Here is a 19,199-nt window from a genome sequence, read left to right as displayed (position 1 = left end):
CATTGTTCCAGCGAAGTCGAACGACCATGGCGTTCAGGTCTGTGAATCAGGGTGTCGGAGGAGGCTTCTTCCCCGGCTCGGACCGCACCAATATCATGCTGAAACGACGTTTCATTCAAATCTATTTCACCATGATTACAGAACATGCCAAGGAGGCGGACGACTCATCCAGCAACGATGGGCCGGATCGCAAGAGGTGAGTGAGCTTTTTGTCAATCCCAAATACCCCTTACGAATGCTAAATTTCGGAGCAGAAGAGCCAGATATGTCTGACCCCTCGCTGTCACAATGATTATATCAACTCCTGACCAAGAATATCAGAATGGCGGATGGTTTCATAAGCCGTCGATTTGGGAATATTATAGCGGGACAGAGAGATTGCGGATCCCAATCTGAGACTCGAGCTGATTCCAGTTTCGCTTCCAGGTCACAATTGAAGTGCTCGCCAACGGTGCCATACAGATGAGTTGGAGAGTTCGAGGCAAACAAGAAACGGTTCATATCGGATTGGATGTCCTGGATAATAGGTCGGTGTTCGTTTGTGATTCGTTCTCTACTCTTTGTGTTTCATTGAACCCGTTCTGGAACGCAATACTTTCTCCGAGCCTGTCTTTCAATCACTTAATTCGTCGCTGCAACCATTTTTGAGCCCTGTAGCGCCTTGCCGTGCGCGGACTTGTCGGGCGCTCATCGCTCATCGGTGTGTGATTTGAAACAAGTCATTGCGACTGAAAGCCAAACACGAGTGTCTTCAAGTGTGGCAGACGAGCAACTCGTCTCTTTGACGAACTTGTTAGGAGTGTCTAGCTTGTCTGACCTTCTCCGCGGCTCGCATGGACGGCCACGGACTATCCATTAAGCTTCTCAGTCAACCTGGGACCCAGCTTCCTCGAAAATCCAGAACACCCGAATCGGGGTGTTCGAAGGGAGTTTCGCGGCTCTTCAGCCAGCGTCTGAGCATTAGGCATATATTTTCCGCGGGATAGAAACGAGTCTCATTCGAAGAAAGTAGAGCCGATGTTTTCCTCTTCAGATGGCACGAAGTCGACCTCCATCGTCGACTAGGGACACTGACGCTTCGTGTAGACAATTCGTCCTTATTGTTGGCTACAACGAACTCTTTGAGGCCGTATCTGATCCAAGAAGCCCTACAGCGTAATCCTTCGAAAGCCGTCGATCTTACCACGGTGGTCGGCGATGAATTCACGGGGTGAGTTGAAGTTGAAAATCCTTTCGGAAATTTATGAGAAAGATCGACGACGGACCCTCTGGACGGGTGCGGGAAGAGTTCACAACCGCCGTGCCCATTGTGAAGCTTTCGGAACTATAAATAGATGTTTTCTCGAGCTCTTAGGAGAATAATTTCCCTTTCCGAATGTTTAGGTGCATACTGGAAGGCGCCGGAGTGGAGCTAGGGCAGGTGGTCAAGGTCGCCGGCGACGTCAAGCTGGGCAACAAGTGCTCGAGTCAGTTCATCGAAAGCGACACTTGCCGTGAGTGCGATTTCCAGACTCTCTTTTTCTCCCCCCATATGACAGGCGCTCCTGAGTTACTCAATAGTTTGAATAATGAATAATGATGAATGATGCATGTTGATAACCATGAACTATGAGATCCGCTGTCGATACCAAGCACTGAATCGAGATCTCGATGCTTCATATTCTCCGCATCTCTGGTCCCATAGCTTACCGTGGGCCCGTGGCTCATCTGCAAGCTCCGGCGGATCCAGAATTTTCCTCTCGCTCGATGGTGGAACAGAATATGTTATTCGCGCTGTCTCCAGGCGTCGGAATATTCCGTCCATTGTCTGATTATTTTAGACGCAATTTCGGTGGGGCATTTTCACCAATGCCGCATCAAATTTCTTCAAAGATAGAATTTTCAATATGTTGCTCAACCTTGGCCTCAACAATCTGGACACGTCTGACCCGGAGCCTTTGTTGGAACCGTTGTCGATGCTAGTTCTGTCGAGGAATTATAGAGCTTTGCATAAGGACTACAAAGTCACACTGACGTGGTCTCGTGTTTCTGGCACGTCTTTCCGCTTTCTGCCGCTCGACGGATGCCGAGAGCGAAGCGCACCATTCGAAGGTCCGTCATCCCCCTCGAATACTGGAAACTCTCCCCTGAGTGCTCCAGCATCGTCGTGGAAAAAGCCGGTATCCGACGATGCACTCAGAACGGACAAAGAAGGCCCCTGTACTGGATTTTCCACGATTTTCGGAAGCGGGTTCTGGCATCGAAGTGCAGGGAGTTCGACGGTCGCCAGAATTTCGAGATATCGATCTGGGCAGGTAGTCGAACCTCTGCCGGAAACAAGAATCGAAGTCTCATGATCCGGATCGCTCGCTCGAACGAACGCCGTTCGATCGGGCCACCGTCGAGCCGAGGTCGAAATTCTGACACGACACCGATGTCCATTTGCGCGTAGACGTCGTCTGCCCTCTTATCCCGCGTTTGCTGGAAGCGATTTCTCCACAAAGTTCAAACCCGCAACCGGTTCATTAGAATTGTGCGGGTCGTGTCGCGGGTATTTCCAGCATCGGATTCTGTGGAATACGAGCGATATTTCTCCGGCAGTGGCCACAAACTATTTTTTTGAATTCTCGAACAAGAGAGCGCACTCTTCTCCGCCGCTTGTAGCTCCCCGATTCAGACCGCTGTGCTCGTCTAATATTTGAAATTCATGTGACGAGCACCGTCGACCAACGGCCGTTGTGAAGATGCAGTCGAAGTAGAATCAGAAGGAAGCATCTGACAAGCACGAGAAAAACTTCAGGTGAAACATTATAGAAGGCAATATGCAGCAACGACGATACCGCCACCAGCCTCCTGGTCGTGAACGCCACCGCGACCGTTGTTGTTTCCACTTGTTGGCAAGGAACGAGGAAACGGACACTCTGTCGTTTTGCAACTTCACTTCTGGCTCTGGTCGACTGACTGACGGACGGACGGACTGACTGACTGATGGATAGATGGGCTGGCTGTGTGAGGCTCGTTGCCTCACGTGAGAGTCGAGTGTTTGCTTGACTATATCCGTCCCGATGCTAATCTAGTCCCCTACAACCAGTAGGTCAGCGGGTCTTCTTACCACGCACACTGCCCAACGGACAGGCTTGGTCTGCCGGGCGACCGTTCGTTCGCTCGTTCGTTCTTGCGGCGACACACGGAGACAATGTCTTGTAATTCACTTCTGGACTTTCGGTGCTTGCCGCTCGGTGAGTTGCCGGCTATGTGTCCCGAATGGACAACGACAATGATGACCACCACCGCGACGAGAATTGTGCGCTACCGCGGATAACTCCGCCGGCTCCTTCGCACGCTCGCCCGCTTCCTTTATGAAGTGGAACTGTTTCCACAATTATTATAAGTTCGCTCCCCGTTACTTTTACTCCAACGTCGGAGAGTGGCGACCGACAGAAAATTCCGCGGTTAATTCAAGCCCTGATTAGGTCCTTACTGCCCCGGATCGGAATCCTCCCCGGGACTTCCTAGGACGTCCTGGGAGCCCCTCTCGTCATGAGGACGGTCGGTGTCGGAGCGCACAGTGACCCCGAGCACCCCCTCCTCCCGCATTTTCGGCTTCGTCGATTGCACGGAAGCTTCGACCCCGGGGTCCTTCTGAGCTCTGTATATTATGCAAGCTCTTCAAAGTCGATGGTCTGTCCCAGCCGGATTGTAGTAGACTTCTAAAGGTGATACAATCGCAAGTGAACTCTCTCGAATGGTCGTTCACCGGTTAGATCTCGACCGGAGTGGGTGATCTAAGAGTTGCGTGACATCGTAGAGTATGTAAACACAGTCCCGTTTGTGCGCGGTGGTGGATTTCTTTTCTCGTCAAAGGTGAAAAAGGAGTCAAGGGCTTTCGTTGTATCAGTCGGTCGACTCGTTCCTTCGTCACTCGCTCACTCGTTGGCTGGACCGAATGACTGCTGGTCAGTAGTGTGGCTGGCCCGACCGGCATCGTTGTCGTCGTTGATGAGGATCTTGATGATGGGCCAGCTCTGTTCATTGTGTATTGTGGGCGGTGAAAAGAAGAACGCCGACCGGGGAGCGACGGACGGATTGCACAGATTAATAACACATTGGACGTTCGAGAGGGAAATTCGTCATCGTCATCGATACACTTTGCTCTTCAAAGAGAGGCAAGAAGAGGGGACGAGAAGCCGTCGATGTAGTTAGTAGTCGATGCCCGAGGCGTAAGATGCAGACTCTGACGTCGAGACCACCGCGTCGGCATTCTCATTCCAATACTCATCGATTTAGCGAACTCGCTCAGCGCGAACGTGCACCGTGCGCAAAACTGATTTTATGTCCCCCTCGATGGACTGGAGAACTTGTTCCCCGCTCGGAAAACCCTCGCCACGCGAGTCGGCTGAACTATCGGGCCGAAGTAAAAATCTGTAAAAATTGAGGTTTCTGATCTCTCACGGCATGCCGCACTGGAATACAATCGTCGATTGTCATATTCTCTCATGTGAAACTCGGAGTCATTGAACCCAGTGGAAAAAGCGTGAAACCGCGCGCATGATGAACACATTTGAGCGAGTTAAGGGCTCTGCCTGGGACACTGAGTTTCGCACATTTCGCGAGTGAAGGCCGTCGAAGAGCTGCACGCGGGCGATGACCGCGCTTGCACGCAGAGCGGAAGCACGAAGCGCCGTTGTTCGGGTCACCTGCAGTTATGCTTCTTCCAGTTGCTCGTATCGAAGAGTCTTCTGGAAACGAGCGTCCGTCGGAGCAAGTATACGCGAACTTGCTCCTCGCCTGACAAGAATAGAGCAGCGCAGAATGCCGTTTAAACACGCGACCAAACAAAAAAATCGCATAACAATGACTGACCGGCCCGTCAGCCGGTCTTCGTTTGTAATTCCATTATTACTGGCCGATGCTCCGTCTTCTGATACGGTGCGCTCGGAGCTGTGTCCAGCAGCAGCTCATTCAGTACCACCGAGCTCGCTTCGGAAGAACGTCGACGCTCGGGAAGAGTCTGACCGTGTGTCGATTTTATAAAAAGTCAAAGAAGATGGAAAAGCAGACGTCCATACCGCGTCTGCTCCATGCTTATCTCCTATCCACGTTTTCTCGGTAGACGGCACCGGCGACAAAGCTGAATACACTGGCAACGCTTCTATGCCGCAATAAATACTCGGAGCACGACAATGCAAGCGCTTATGCTCCTTATAATTGAAAGAAAAACTTGGGGAAAAAAACCCGGCGCCGCGCCGACGGCCGAAAGCGGAAGAAGTAAAGTCTCTTCAGTACGGGAGATCAGAGCTCCGGAAGAAGAGGTCGCCGTCGCTTACGATTTCAGAAAGGCTCCCGCTTTTCCTCCAAGTTATCAACCGAGTGAATGTGTTTGGTCAATAATTCGAGATATATTTAATTGCAGTTGGCTACGGCATCGATCCGTGCTTCTCCTTCATCTGCGAGAACGGAGGAACTTGTAGAGCTGCTGGCGACACCGCTGAGTGCCTCTGCCCGCGAAGGTTTGCCTTAATTCCTCATTCTCTTCGCGGAACAATTTGCGATCGCCATGTGGTACCTCACTCATTCGTTGCCTTCGCTCAGGTACGCCGGACCTCGCTGCGAAATTGTGCAGGGACCGCTCTGCAAGGCCGAAAGCTGTCTGAACCAGGGAACGTGCCATGAGAGTCCGGATGGATCCTCAACCTACTGCGAGTGCAAGGCTGGTTTCTTCGGTGAAAGGTAAGCGATCAGTTCGATTCGGCACGAAATCTTGAGGCCCCGAAGCCCACGACTGATCTTGTAGAGATCAGAGGGAAAGAAGGAAATAGACCCCGAGTCGATCTCCCAATTGAATTCGTTCCCACTCAAGGTGTGAAAAACCAGCGGCGCCATCTCTACATTGTGCCAGCGCGCCGTGTGCCAACGGAGGTCGGTGTCACGCTTCCGAAGACGGCGAAAGTTACGAATGTACCTGCCATCACGGTAAGAGTGGAGAATTTTACTTTCCGAGAACTCAAGACAGAAAGGGCGTGATAGTGCATGCGATGTTCGTAGAACACGACGGCTCTGAGAGTCGAATCGGGCCAAGCAAGAGCCGGTCGAACCAGGCTGGGTTGACGAAAGCTCATGTTCCGACATTCCGTCCCGAGCGTACAATGCCGCAATCTTTAGAACGGAGCGTTTTTCTGTCAGGAAGCCCGACCGTCTCTGTGACTGTGCTTGTGCGTGAGGGAGAGAGAATATTCATCCAGTTTGCAAGAATAGACCGTGATATTTTGATGAAGTGACGCCAACGGAAACTGGCAGTCATCCGACAAAAGGAAGAGAAAACGGCTTTCACCTCCACCCTCTCGACCCTTTGGATGCTTCTTTGACAAACCTGTTACGGCAGAGCTTGGTCGGAGGGAACGTCCGGCGTCCCGTCTGTCTTGATGGCGGGATGAAAAGGTGGATTGATGGAGAGGTGGGCAAACTCACCAATGAATGGGTCGATTGATCGACTGATGCACTATGCGATCGGGCAGGACATCGTACGGACGCATCCCAAAGAGATGAACTAACAGGCGATGCTCGGAAATGCGTAGAGTGATGCCTTGTGGCGGGCCGAAGCGATAATAACGGCTCAGCCGAAAGGCGTAGCTTCCATCTTCTTTTTTCCCTGGTGTCGGCGGTGATAAGTCACGGAGCTATCAAACGACGTTCCCATGCTCTGTGGAAATCCCATCTCTCCAGGGGCAGGCTCAAAATGGAAATGCACAGCCTGACCGACCGACCGCCCGACCGTTCGATCGGCTCGCTAGGTAGCGAAAATAATAACATTGATTCGAGTCTGCCTGTCGGCTGTCGGCACGACAGCGATGAGTAGATGGAGTCTATTCCTCTGGAATGGCCCCAATTCGGAGGATCAGATCCGCGGTGGTTCTGGTCTCCTTTCTCTACGAGAGGTTTTCTGGAACCCGGGTATCCGTGTGGATAGTTCGGATATGCGAATAATGAATACGACATACGAAAATTCTCTCTCCAGGATTCACCGGCAAAAACTGCGAGACCAAAGTCAATAGCTGCGGCAGCAATCCTTGCAGGAATAACGCCACCTGCGTCGAAGCTCCCCTCGGTTACACTTGCCAATGCCGTGAAGGTGAGCACGAAACAAAAAACTTCTATCGCGGTTGGGATCCTCGTTTCTTTTTGTTTCCGATTTTGCCTCACGGCGCTGACAACGATTCACCATCAATGAGACAGCTTCGTGCGCGTTGCGGCTCTTCGTGCAGCGATGGTTCCGACGGGAGAATTTTTGGGGTCATTCAGAGCCGAAATCGAAGTAAGAACGGTCTCTGGATGAGCAATTTTCCCTTCTTCGTTCTCACGTTATGGCCACACCTCTAGGCCGCGAAGAGAAAGTCAATGGGATTTAGGATACGAGGACGTGTGAGAGGAAGTGGTATCGGCGGATCATTGAAAGCGATCTTTCGCAACTGTCAACCAGCCAGTTGGCGAGACAGTCGCGATGAACGCGTCGCTTGTCACCGTTGCATCCATCATTTAAATAACAATAAAACGTGCGATGATGCGCGCGTGCCGTGTTCGGTGATGATCACGCAGTCCGCGGACTGAAATACCGCCTCAACGCTGGGCTTTCATCGTAATTAGAATCGCTTTGTGATTGAGGCGAGCTGCCGCGACGACACTCCGTTCAGATAGATCATAACCGGTAGAACGAGCGCACGACAAAAGAAATAATTGTAACCACCGCTCTAGCGGCAGACAGCCGCAGTACAGGCGGGAATCTAGGCCAAACTTTCTCTTTTGAGCGTTAATGATAGAAAGGATTCGATTGACAATGTTTCATCCATGACGCCGATTCTTAACTTTTTCTTTTCTGCTCGCTTCCCCCCCCCCTCATTCAGGATATCGGGGCATCAACTGTGAAATCAATAGGAACGAATGCACAGAAGACTATTCACCCTGCAACAATCGAGGTCGATGCTACGACCGCTATGGCGGATTCCTGGTAAGATCAATCCCTATGTTGGATTTCTGATTCTATGTATTTAGAAAATACTTTCCATAGTCTGGAATTCCTTGAATAAATGGACATTCGAGTCGGTATGACTTCCGCGTTTACTCCGACCGAGGAGCGTCAGCCCAGATCATTGGATTGTGTCCCTTCGGATAAGACGATGTTGAAGCCATGTCGAAGTATGTTGAGATACATTCCCTGTTATACATCCTTTCCCTGTTTTCAGTGTGTGTGTCAGGATCAGTTCGAAGGAGAACGTTGTGAACGAGCTCTCGACCATTGCTCCAGCAATCCTTGTCAGAACGGAGGGATTTGCAAGTGAGTATACCGAGGCCCGAGACGCTTGCGATGCGCCAAATGCACCCTGTCCGAGAATGTCAGACTCAGTGTTAGACGTAGGGCAGAATAACCGAGACTGTATGAAGTCGTCGCGGCCGAACACCGAAAACTCGATGCGTCTCTCGATGGAGACTTCTAGGAGAGGGGTCGTGGTAGAGATCGCGAGATAGCGGGGTTGCGGTGGTCCTGTCGGCTCGGGAGTTTTCCGCGGGGTGCCGTCTCTCGATCCGACTTTTCTGTGAGCGGTCAAGCGGCGCCGACGACAGATCATGGGAAGTTTCCGTGTTTATTCATTCCCAAAGCTTGGGAAATCTCTCGGACGACTTGTTGAAAAGCATTCAGAGGGCAAACTTTTAATCCTAATACGGAACACGGACTGAGAATGAGTCGAGGGCTGGAAATTTCCCACAAGCGGACAGGATCCAACGAATGGACGATGAGAGCAAAATAAACCTCCTGTTGTTCACTTGCTAGCCAACCGAGTGAGCGGCGGGCCGGTCGTCCGGATAGCTGCGTTAGTCCCGTCAGTGAAGTTCGAAGGTTGTGCGCGTGGAATGACCCTCATTACTGGTCGCGGGATAAAGCTCAATGGATCGTCGCAGAACGTTTTCTGTCAGCCTCCTCGACGTTTGCTTCAGTTCATGGAGACAGTAGCGGCTGGACCGGAAAAGAGTTGAGAGCATTCAGCGGCATCACGTATTTGAAACGTTTTTGAAGAACTTTGCCAGCTTATTGAATGCGCGGAGCATGAGACGGTGAACTTCCTGCCGTCTTTGCATATGTCGCTAGAATTATCGGTGTTGTTAGGCTGTAAGTGCCGTGAGTACCGTCAATGCCGACAAGAGGTTCTATGGGATCCATGCGTTGGGGAAGAAACAAACAAACAACGAATGATTGACTGACCGGCGGACAGGCGAACGGGCGGGCGCGTAGATAGCGCAATTGAATAAAACACAGCGTCGGAGAAAAAGTGCGATGTTTTGAGGAAACGTGGGAGCGAATTGCTCGTCAAGAAGAAATAACTTTCCGATGCAGACAAGCGCCATTCCCTCGAAATTCTGTCGTTTGCTTTCCTCTCGATGTTCTGCTCGTTCAGTAGTCCGTTCGTTCTGGTGTTGGCCGTTTTTTTTCCACTGGTTTTTCAAAGGAAACCAAACACGCAAGGAAGAAAGGGACTAGATATCGGAAAATGAGATCTTTTCTTTTCCGCCGACGCGAGCCGGCTCCGCCAAACACGAAAGAGTCAGAGCAGCAGCCTAGCCGGGCTCGATGACTTTCTCCTGCTTTTGTGACAGCCTTATGGATCCTCAAGCGGGCTCGACGCTTGCCGAATGTCGAGGCCCTCGATGATGCGCCCAGTCGTGCCGCCGGTTATAAGTTGACGCTCCGGCGGGCTCTGATGGGGAAAAAGGGCAAACACTAAGAGGATCATTATGACCTGACTACGTCATTCACCTTAAACCACGGCGGCACCCGAGGCGTAGAGCTGTAACCTCTGTCGAGTTGCGGAGAAAGTCATTTTCTTCACCATAGTGCGCGTGGGAGAATGATCAGAAGCGATTCAGCAGAAGCCGAATACGGTGTGGAAAAAGCGTGGGGCTTCGGATCTCTAGGCTGAGAGCCGAGAAAGGGCTCAGCTTTCACGGTCAGTCGCTCTAACCGTGATTAGGAAACCACTGATGCTTTAAATCCGATTTCAGGGGGGTTATATCAGGATTCCAATGCGAGTGTCCCCAAGGATTCCAGGGGGACAACTGTGAGATCTCCAACAATGATTGCTCCCGTAAACCCTCGGGCAAACAGTGCTCCGATCCCCATGCAGCTTGCGATGCCAGGAGCGGACGGTAAGGATAAATATTGAGGAAACTCTCGGGTTCGGTACATTGCGAACGCAGGGCTTCAGCGCATAATCTTCTCGGAGCTACCGATCGGGAGAGGAATCATCCTGCCGAATGCTCTTTGGGATAATCCTGATCCTAAACTCTCCCTTTTTCGTTAAGCTGTGAATGTAAGCCGGGATACGTGGCCACTCCGGAGAGCCAATGTTTACCGGCGAGATCGTGTTCCGACGAGCCATGTTTGAACGGAGGACATTGTTCCGGCAACGGTTTTGCCTATCAGTGCTCTTGTGCAGAGAATTTCGCCGGACGTCATTGTGAATATCAGAAACAGGTCAGCCGGGATCGTTGCGATGACTCGACGTGCGCCAACGGAGGAAGCTGCGTCCAGGGAACGTCCGAGTGCGCCTGCGTCCCCGGATTCGAAGGTCCCAAGTGCGAAACCAACGTCGACAATTGTGCAAAGAACATATGTGAGAACCACGGAAGATGCATCGATCTAGTCGATGACTTCATCTGTAGCTGCGCCCCCGGTGAGTCAAGAATCATCTTCCGATCGCCTACGGGCCTGCCCGTCCGAGCTCTCGAGGCAGAACAATGGTAGCCAATGCGGAGCGTTTCGAGCGCCCGAGGCCAATATTCAGTATTGCGAAATTCAACCTTTGCTAACTATTAGGTTTCATGGGAAAAACGTGCAAAGTTTCCATGGTTCCGGTGATTTTCCATCGGGGCGATCCCTGCGCGCTTCATAATTGTGGACCAAACGGAAGGTGCGTTGAAGTCGAAGGCGAAGCGAACTGCGAGTGCAATCCTGGCTTCTTCGGTGAACACTGTGATCTTGGGAAGGAGTCGTTGATCTCATGCAACTGTAAAAACAGCGGAAGTTGTAACAATCAGGGAGAGTGTATCTGTCCGGAGGGTGAGCGTCCACATCTCCGAATAATGGTCCAACCATTTCCCCATGGTGGCGCGTGCATACGCCGATCGAATATTATAATTTGCCGAATCGAACTTATGCACTCAAATCTCCATGATTTCCTGCCAGGTTATCACGGAGCCCTTTGCGAGCATCAATCAGACGCCTGCGATGAAGCTCCGTGCTTTAACGGTGCGAACTGCACCGCTAAAGGATTGAAAGACTTCGTCTGTTCTTGTCCTCAGGTACGACGTTCTTCTCATCGCAGCATTTTTCTGTGATGAGAATTCGACCTCAGATATGGATCTAGACCAAATGAGTACATTCACTAATAGTGAATGTACTCATTTCTGAACTTACATCTCTTAGTTTTATGAATGAATTTAAAATGAAGCGAAGATGAATCAAGCAGAGTTTTGCTTCTAATAGGGATACACGGGCAAGATGTGCGAAATCAATATTGACGACTGCGCCAATGTCACTTGTCCTGGTAATCAAAAATGTTACGACCGCTTGAACGGCTACGAGTGTCGATGCCCAGAGGGCTTCCGAGGTGAAGCCTGCGACCAAGAAATAAACGGCTGTGAACCGAACGCATGTCACGAGGTGAGTTTATTTGGCTTTTTTTCTCCACGGCACCAGCCGCCCACATCAAAGTTGCTTTTTATGCTTATGCTCATTTTCGAAAGCCCAGAGTCCTCATGAGCGTGTTTTCAGGGCGCCACATGTGAGAACCGTCTGGGAAGACCAATATGCCATTGTCCGCAAGGAAGAGCGGGTGAAAATTGCACAGAAGTGAGTACACATCCATCTTGGCGCTCGGTCGTCAACTGCAGAACGTGTCATCGACCGAGATGAATCGACAACTGAACCGAGAAAATTTCCAGGTTGTGTCAAAATGCTCCCCCGGACTGTGTTCTAACGGGGCCGTATGTCAGAACACGGAGGAGTCCTATCAGTGCTTCTGCCGACCGGGTTTTACGGGAGAGCACTGCGAAATCGATTTCAATGAGTGCTTGAGTGCACCATGTCAGAACGGCGCTTCTTGCAAAGACATGATCAACAGGCAAGTGGAAAAACAGATCTCGATGATTCAAACGACGACGACGTCTGGTCTCCTCCGAAGGTATACCGATCGAATAGGACGCATATGAATAAAATCATCCGGTTCTCCCCCAGGTTCGCCTGCCAATGTGCACCGGGATTCACGGGACGTCTCTGCGAAACGGATATAAACGAATGTGCTTCGGATCCATGTAAAAACGGAGCCACCTGCAACGATCGGATCGCTCAATACACATGCTCGTGCTTACCTGGCTACACCGGCACAGATTGCGAGACCGATATCGACGAATGTGCGGCGTCGCCCTGCGCGAACGGACAGTGTATGGACTTGGTCAATGATTATCGCTGCAACTGTACCGACACAGGATTCAAAGGCCTCCGGTGCGAGATCAACATCGACGATTGTGCGGAGCTGCCGTGCCAGAACGGCGCCACCTGCGAGGATCTCGTCAAGGAGTTCCGATGTCTGTGCAATCCTGGCTTCGTGGGAAAAACTTGCGAAACCGATATTCCGGAATGCGAGTCGAGTCCGTGCTTGAACGGAGCCACTTGTCTGGAGCGTTCGAATCGGTCGCTTTACGCACACAACTATCTGAACTTGTTCCCGTCGTACAACGAGAGTGATGCCGCGGGCTACGTCTGCGTCTGTCCAGCTGGCTTCACCGGAGTCAATTGCGAAGTCAATATCGGTTAGTGCTCTGGTGTCGATTGTGCCAGTCGCTCGGAGGAACTGTAGAGAGATATTCCCATAGTAGAGTTCCGGATCTCAGCGATGGGTCCTCTTGCGATTCCAGATGACTGCGTCAACCATCAGTGTCGGAACGGGACTTGCGTCGACGAAATAAATTCGTACAGGTACTGTTCACGGCTGGGACATTTTCAACCGGTCCGATCCCGATGTATCTGCGCCCAGACCGGAGCTAATCGTTCGTCGTTTCTCCCGGTAGATGCGAGTGCCAACAAGGATTCGAAGGCGAATTCTGCGAGCTCGAAATCAATGAGTGTGAGAGATACTCGCCTTGTGCCCATGGAGATTGCGTCGACCTCATCGGAGATTACAGGTGGGTGGTCCCTTGCTTCTTAACCGGGCTGCTTTGAGTTTTTTTCGAGCGACGTCGACCGCAAAAATTCCCGACCGAGCCCCGATCCCCGCAAGCGGGTCTCATGAACAGGACGATTTTTTTCCCTCAGCTGCAACTGCCGACCCGGATTCGGAGACAAAAATTGTTCGACTGCTCTCATCGGATGCGAACGTCACGAATGCTCTTCTCACTCCAAATGTGAACCCTTCTTGGACGGGGACGGTCAGCATCAATATCGGTGCCTCTGCGACTCAGGTTTCGTCGGCCGGCATTGTGAAACCGGGACGACGGTGTCTTTCCAGAAATGGAACTCTGCATGGGAGTTGCAGTACACGAGGCGTGAAGACTTCTCGATGTCGTTGTACTTCAGGACATCTCTCAGGAACGTCCGAGTCGCTGGAATCAACACCTTCCTCGGTGAGGGTCGGAGCCTGGTGTCTGATGTCCTCTTTGGAGGAATCGTTTGTCTGTTATATGTGAAAGCGAGCTCGCCGAGACAGGCCTTATTTTCTAATGAAAAATGACCCTTCAGGATCCGATACTTTTGTGAGCCTCCAACGAGGTGTCTTGGTCGTCACTCAGAACTACAAGGACGTTCTGCGCCTCGGAGAAGGCCTGAACGATGCTGAATGGCACAACTTCACTCTCGCAGTCTCAGCACAGGGCCGAATCGAGATCTTCATTGGTAAGCATTGAGCTCTCGACGAAGCGAATCAAAGAATGAAGAATCGTCATCCTCGCCTTCGGCGGTCCTCTAATCATCTCTCTGATTCGCTGAACTTTCCTCCTTGAAGGAACCCTGCATGGAGAGGTCGAAGGATCTCTGATAGGCGCCAACGTGACCAATGTCGTCCTGGGCTTCTCTGACGTGGCGACCCCGGGACAAGTCGACGGCTTCTTAGGCTGCATGCAAGAGGTACGTGGGTCTTCCTGAGAGGCTCGATCATTCCGATATTGGCCGAATTCAATTCTGCCCCCTCAGCGGATATAACTGGAGTTTTCCGGAACAGATTCGGGTGAACGATGAGCTCATGATACCGTCGCGGCAGCGAGAGCATTTACACGAGACGTCGGACGTTTGTATCCGCACACCCCAGTGTACTCAGAATCCATGCCAGAATGAAGGGGAGGTGAGTATTTGGAGAGGAGACAACTCGTCTGCATAGATAATGTCTGATAATCACCGCGACTTCCCTTCGCCTTTCTCGCATCCTTCGATCTATATGGAAATCAAAATTCTCGTTTATGTTCCAGTGCCACGATGAGTGGTTCAGCCGCTCTTGTCTCTGTCAGAGACCTTTCTATGGACAGCTCTGCGAGAAATTCTATCCGTCGGCCACGTTCGGCTACATGAAAAGCTTGTCATGGGTCAAGGTGGGTAGAGAGAATTCCTCGAGAATCTTCTTCGCCGCAGGGAGTTATCGCTACAGAGACATAATTTCTTGAGGAGGACTCTATTTACTGGATCCTTCGCGCATCCCCCACAGGTCCTCATCGAGCCAGAGCAAGCGGAGAGCATATCGCGAACTACAGATATCTCGCTGTTCGCTCTGACGAGGAGCCCATCCGGACTCCTTTTCTACATGGGAACAGATCCTGCTCAACAGCCCCAAGACAGCTACCTGGCTGCGGTCCTGGACCAGGGTCATCTGAAGGTCATATTGAAGTTGGACGCGGTCGTTTATCAGCTGGCAGTTGACGGTCCACGACTCGACGATGGTAACCTACACTTCGTTCAAGTAGAAAGGAGTCAGAGCTCGCTCAAGGTCACCGTGGATAAGGTAGGGTGAACCGAATCTAGAATGCCGATACCGCCAGGGTGTCGCTTTATTTGAGACAGAGATTAGGACGTGGTGTTAAAAAACTGTTCTCCAATCAAGACCAACCGGAGTCTACCCCTCAACGGTGGGGTACTCAAAGTCAGCGAGCTTCACCTCGGATGGATGAACACCCACACGAGAGAAACGCAGAAGACTCCAGCGATCCCGGCGACCTCGGCACAAACGAAGCCGGTGACCCTATTGAACCAAGAGACAAGTCCAGTGATCGCCACATCACCGGCCCCGATACCGATCAAGCTTCCGACCGAATCGGTGCTATCGACAGTCACGGTTATTCCGAGGATCGTTGCTCCGGCCCCGGCGAAGCCCTTGGTCGCGATTCGGAAGAAACGACAAGTCGAGGGTGTGACTGATCCGAGCGGCAATACCCCGAATTTCAAAGGAATCCTACAAGACGTTCGCGTCGGCAACCAGCACGTTCCGTTCACTCTCCAGAACGTCGAAGGCTTTCGCTTCGGCAAAGCCCTTGAGCGTCAAAACATAATCGAGGGCAAAATGGGGGACCCAGTCTGTGATTCCAGCCCGTGCCATAATGGCGCCACTTGTGTCGACACGTTCAATGCTTTCGAATGTGTCTGCACTCCCGACTTCAGGGGCGCCCTATGTGAAGAGCTCAAGCCATGCAGGTGAGAAATCGATATCCCATAGGGTCCGAGTATCCACCCCGACACAAGCACAAGAAAATCTACGTCTATCCCAGGGGCGTCTGACGACGATACAAAAATGTATTTTCCTCCGCCTACGCAGGAAATTCACTTGTCCTGGAACCTCGAAGTGCCAAGACCTCGATGACGGCTACGAGTGTATTGAAAACGCGTCTTTCGAAGGAAAGACGACTCTCGAATATCGAGCAGTCATCGACGAAACTCTGCGGAAGGACATAAAATCTATCGACCTTAGGGTGAGTGCTCAAGCTCCGCTCCGTCTCTCCGGATTGAATCGCATTGACTTGAATTGAGCTCTCATTGACGCTCTCCCCACCGCAGGTCATTCTGGAATCCGCTGCTGATTTGCTGCAGTTGTCGTCGGCGGGTCAAGTTCTTCGTGTCGGCGTGGGAGCCGACGGGAAAATTCTCCTCAATGCCAACGGTCAAAAGGTATTGATTCCCACCGTGATTTCAATCCTGGGAATTCGCCATTCATATATGGATTCTAATCGACTCAATTATGCCTCACAGATAAGTGTTGGGGAAGTGGTCGTCACCGACGGAACCTGGCATGACGTGCGAATCGACTCTCAGGATGCCAACCTGGTAAGATTCTTCCACAAAGGATGCTGGGGTTTCCATGAACGCTTACTTCCCGGAGAGCGATACAGGCGCGTATCCATGATCTTGCTTAGAAAAGTCTTCAACATTTTCAGCTCAAAATTTCTATCGACGGCAACGACACGATGGTGCGATTGAATTCGACCCTGAACGTCGGTTCCAGTTTGGACGAGGTCAGTTCCGCCCACGGTAGCACTAACCTTGACTCAGAAGGATCTTTGATAGCTGAAAACGCTAACTATTCTGCGCCGAACCTTCGATAATAATTTTCCGCATCATCAGATTCGTCTCGGAGAGCGTCTGAAAGGAGCCCTCGGAGCCGTCCGAATCGGAAATATTCTTCTTCCGTTCTTCGAGGATTCGCAGTTGGCCAATAGCACTACGAAGAACAAATTCGTAATGGTGTGTTGAGCCAAACTTCCATTTGCGTCGAAGATGCTCAAAAAAGACTCACGTTCCTCGCTCAGCCCCTTTGTACCGCCGCTCAAAACTTGTTTCCCCCCCTAGATTGGATCCGGTCGACCGACGCTCGGACTTGTCCTATGCTGGGAAGGCGACTGCGACAACGGTGGCAAGTGCTCAGACCCGTCGAGCTCCTTCCGCTGCGAGTGCAAGGTGGGATGGCAGGGCCTCAACTGTCAGGAAAACATCGACGAGTGCAGTGCTTTGAGCGAGCCCTGTCTGGTGAGTGAATCTCCATGTGCTGCCCAAACTTCGACACAGCAAGCGTTTGACGCTGACAGCTGACCGGTGGCAAACAGCCGTAAGGACTGGGTCACCGGCTAGTCACAATCAGTTTAGAGATTGAGTTTTTTTTCCCACTAGAACCAAGGATCCTGCCGGGACACCGTCGGGTCCTATCAGTGCGTATGCTCCGAAGGTTTCGAGGGTGCGCGCTGCGAGCAACGCATTCTGTATTGTCGGTCAGGACCGTGCCTTAACGGGGGAACGTGTGAAGATACGACTCCGGGAAACTTCACCTGTCATTGTCCTCCCGAGTGGGACGGGGCGAGCTGTCAGGTAATTATCAAGGTCGGATCGGCTCAAGCGATCCCCAATTGAGAGAAAGTAGATTCTGATGTAAGGTCCTCTCGGGTCCAGTCATCGATTCTCGAATTACTGACATATCACTCACGCGCGCTTCCTGCACAGGATCGCCGAATAATCGACTGTTTCTCATCTCCCTGTTTGAACAAGGCGACCTGTTCGAATAAAACACCCTCCGACAAAACTCCGATCGCGGTAAGACTAGCTTCTCGTAGGCTTCTCCGAATTCAGCCCACGAAAAACCTCTGAGAGTTTCTCGCGCTAACGTGGCTCTGTTCATTTCAGTACTCTTGTACGTGTCTCCCCGGTTTCGAAGGACGAGATTGCGAAGTTCCGAAAAACTTCTGCAAAGCTCAACCGTGCCAAAATGGCGGTCGTTGCCAGTCTATTAACCGAGAAGCCACATTCAGATGCAACTGTCCCAAAGGATACGGAGGTGAGGATACGAGATTTCTCCAGTCACGTCTCGACTTTGCTGCTCGGGGAGCGGTTTTCAAAGTTCAAAGATGAGTCGTCTAATCATCTTCCTCTCTGTAGGACATATCTGCGACCACGAAATCGATTACTGCGCCCTGGACGGCTGCGAGAACGGGGGAACCTGTACGAAGCACATCGGGGGCAGAACATGCAATTGCAGCGGAAGTGAGTTCGATCGGCGAACAATGGCTTATCTCAAGTTGGTTGCGCTGAACCCATTTTACGGGAATCGAGGGAAATCGCCTAAAGTAAATTACGATTGCAGCTGGATTCAAAGGAGAGCGTTGCGACCAGGACGTGGACGAATGTCTGTACCAAAAGTGCCTTAACGGAGGGACTTGTAAAAATCTTCGGGGCTCCTTCGAGTGCGTGTGCCCCCCCGAATTCTTCGGTCCGATGTGTGAGTATAGGTCAACTTTCCCGGTCCCGGGGCTCGAAACCCTCTTAGCCTTTCATCGGTGCTATGGCTTTCGTAGAAGAGCTAGAAAATATTCATACGACAAATTCATGAGCTGGCAGCTCAGTCTCGACGAACACAGATCTTGCATATCGTGTGCGCTCGACTTTGAACTTCGGTGTCTTCCAGGCTCTTTCAACAACACCTGTTTCGACCAGAATCCCTGCGAGAACGGAGGCAGCTGCCTGCCCTTCGAAGCGAACGAATTGAAATTCGTCTGTAGCTGTCCGGACGGTTTCACTGGTCAACGCTGCGAGGACGTGAGTTCTCCGACGATATCAATCGGACATCTCTACCTTAGATGGAATTCTCCTCCAGAGTCTGAGTTCGGCGTGCCTCACGGAAATCTACATTTTCACTTCCAGAGACGTACGGCGCTGTCATCATCGGATATCCGATTAATCGTGGGGCTATCTGCAGCTTGCATAGTACTGCTGTGTTTCATCGTCGCCGTCGGTGAGTAGTTTCCCCAGTCGCTGGGTTCTCAATTTATGGTACAAGTCTGCCTCGTGCCGAAATTGACTGTGGATTCCATCCTACCCAGGTCTCTTCTTGCGAGTCGCGAAACGAAAACGGGCCACGCGAGGCACGTATTCTCCCTCACGGCAAGAAATATACGGGTCCCGAGTCGAGATGGCTCACGTAATCAAACCGCCGCCAGAAGAGAGGCTCATTTGAGGTTGTCCGTCCGTAACTCGCTCGACGTAAGACAGAGCAGAAACTGGGAATATGACCTGACCAGTTCCGAACACCGATAATGTACATAGTTTTAGAATTTTGCAATTGTCAGACTTCGTCCGGAATCCAAGACTCTAATATCGGAGCTGCAGCTATACAACACGGATTTTTAATGCGTGATTCCTTGGAGGAACAATCGAC

The 19,199-nt window shown here is 51.5% G+C and overlaps 1 protein-coding gene across 1 annotated transcript; it reads left to right on the top strand.

Moving 5' to 3' along the window:
- Positions 1–2: 2 nt before the first annotated feature.
- crb (cell polarity complex component crumbs) lies at positions 3–18,998 on the top strand (the record flags this gene model as incomplete). The annotated part of the gene is made up of 42 exons (XM_018639365.2): positions 3–37; positions 142–196; positions 427–527; positions 1,034–1,210; positions 1,384–1,493; positions 5,393–5,489; positions 5,572–5,709; positions 5,840–5,952; positions 6,995–7,108; positions 7,878–7,981; positions 8,217–8,308; positions 10,030–10,173; positions 10,330–10,700; positions 10,844–11,086; positions 11,213–11,328; positions 11,513–11,689; positions 11,801–11,878; positions 11,971–12,149; positions 12,263–12,837; positions 12,943–13,003; positions 13,096–13,209; positions 13,340–13,647; positions 13,763–13,915; positions 14,025–14,146; positions 14,241–14,360; positions 14,485–14,604; positions 14,718–15,011; positions 15,111–15,697; positions 15,819–15,972; positions 16,058–16,168; positions 16,250–16,324; positions 16,435–16,512; positions 16,622–16,741; positions 16,847–17,023; positions 17,165–17,359; positions 17,492–17,581; positions 17,672–17,822; positions 17,924–18,028; positions 18,129–18,263; positions 18,450–18,580; positions 18,686–18,776; positions 18,865–18,998. Coding segments are annotated over 42 exons (6,645 nt in total), but the record flags the coding sequence as incomplete, so codon positions are not given.
- Between the last annotated feature and the right edge of the window lie 201 nt (positions 18,999–19,199).

The sequence above is a fragment of the Galendromus occidentalis genome, unplaced genomic scaffold, assembly GCF_000255335.2.
Source record: "Galendromus occidentalis unplaced genomic scaffold, Mocc_1.1 scf7180000077435, whole genome shotgun sequence".
In the NCBI taxonomy this organism is placed as follows: domain Eukaryota; kingdom Metazoa; phylum Arthropoda; class Arachnida; order Mesostigmata; family Phytoseiidae; genus Galendromus; species Galendromus occidentalis.
The sequence above is the reverse complement of the archived record's forward strand: the minus strand, read 5'-3'. Positions and strand labels throughout refer to the sequence as shown.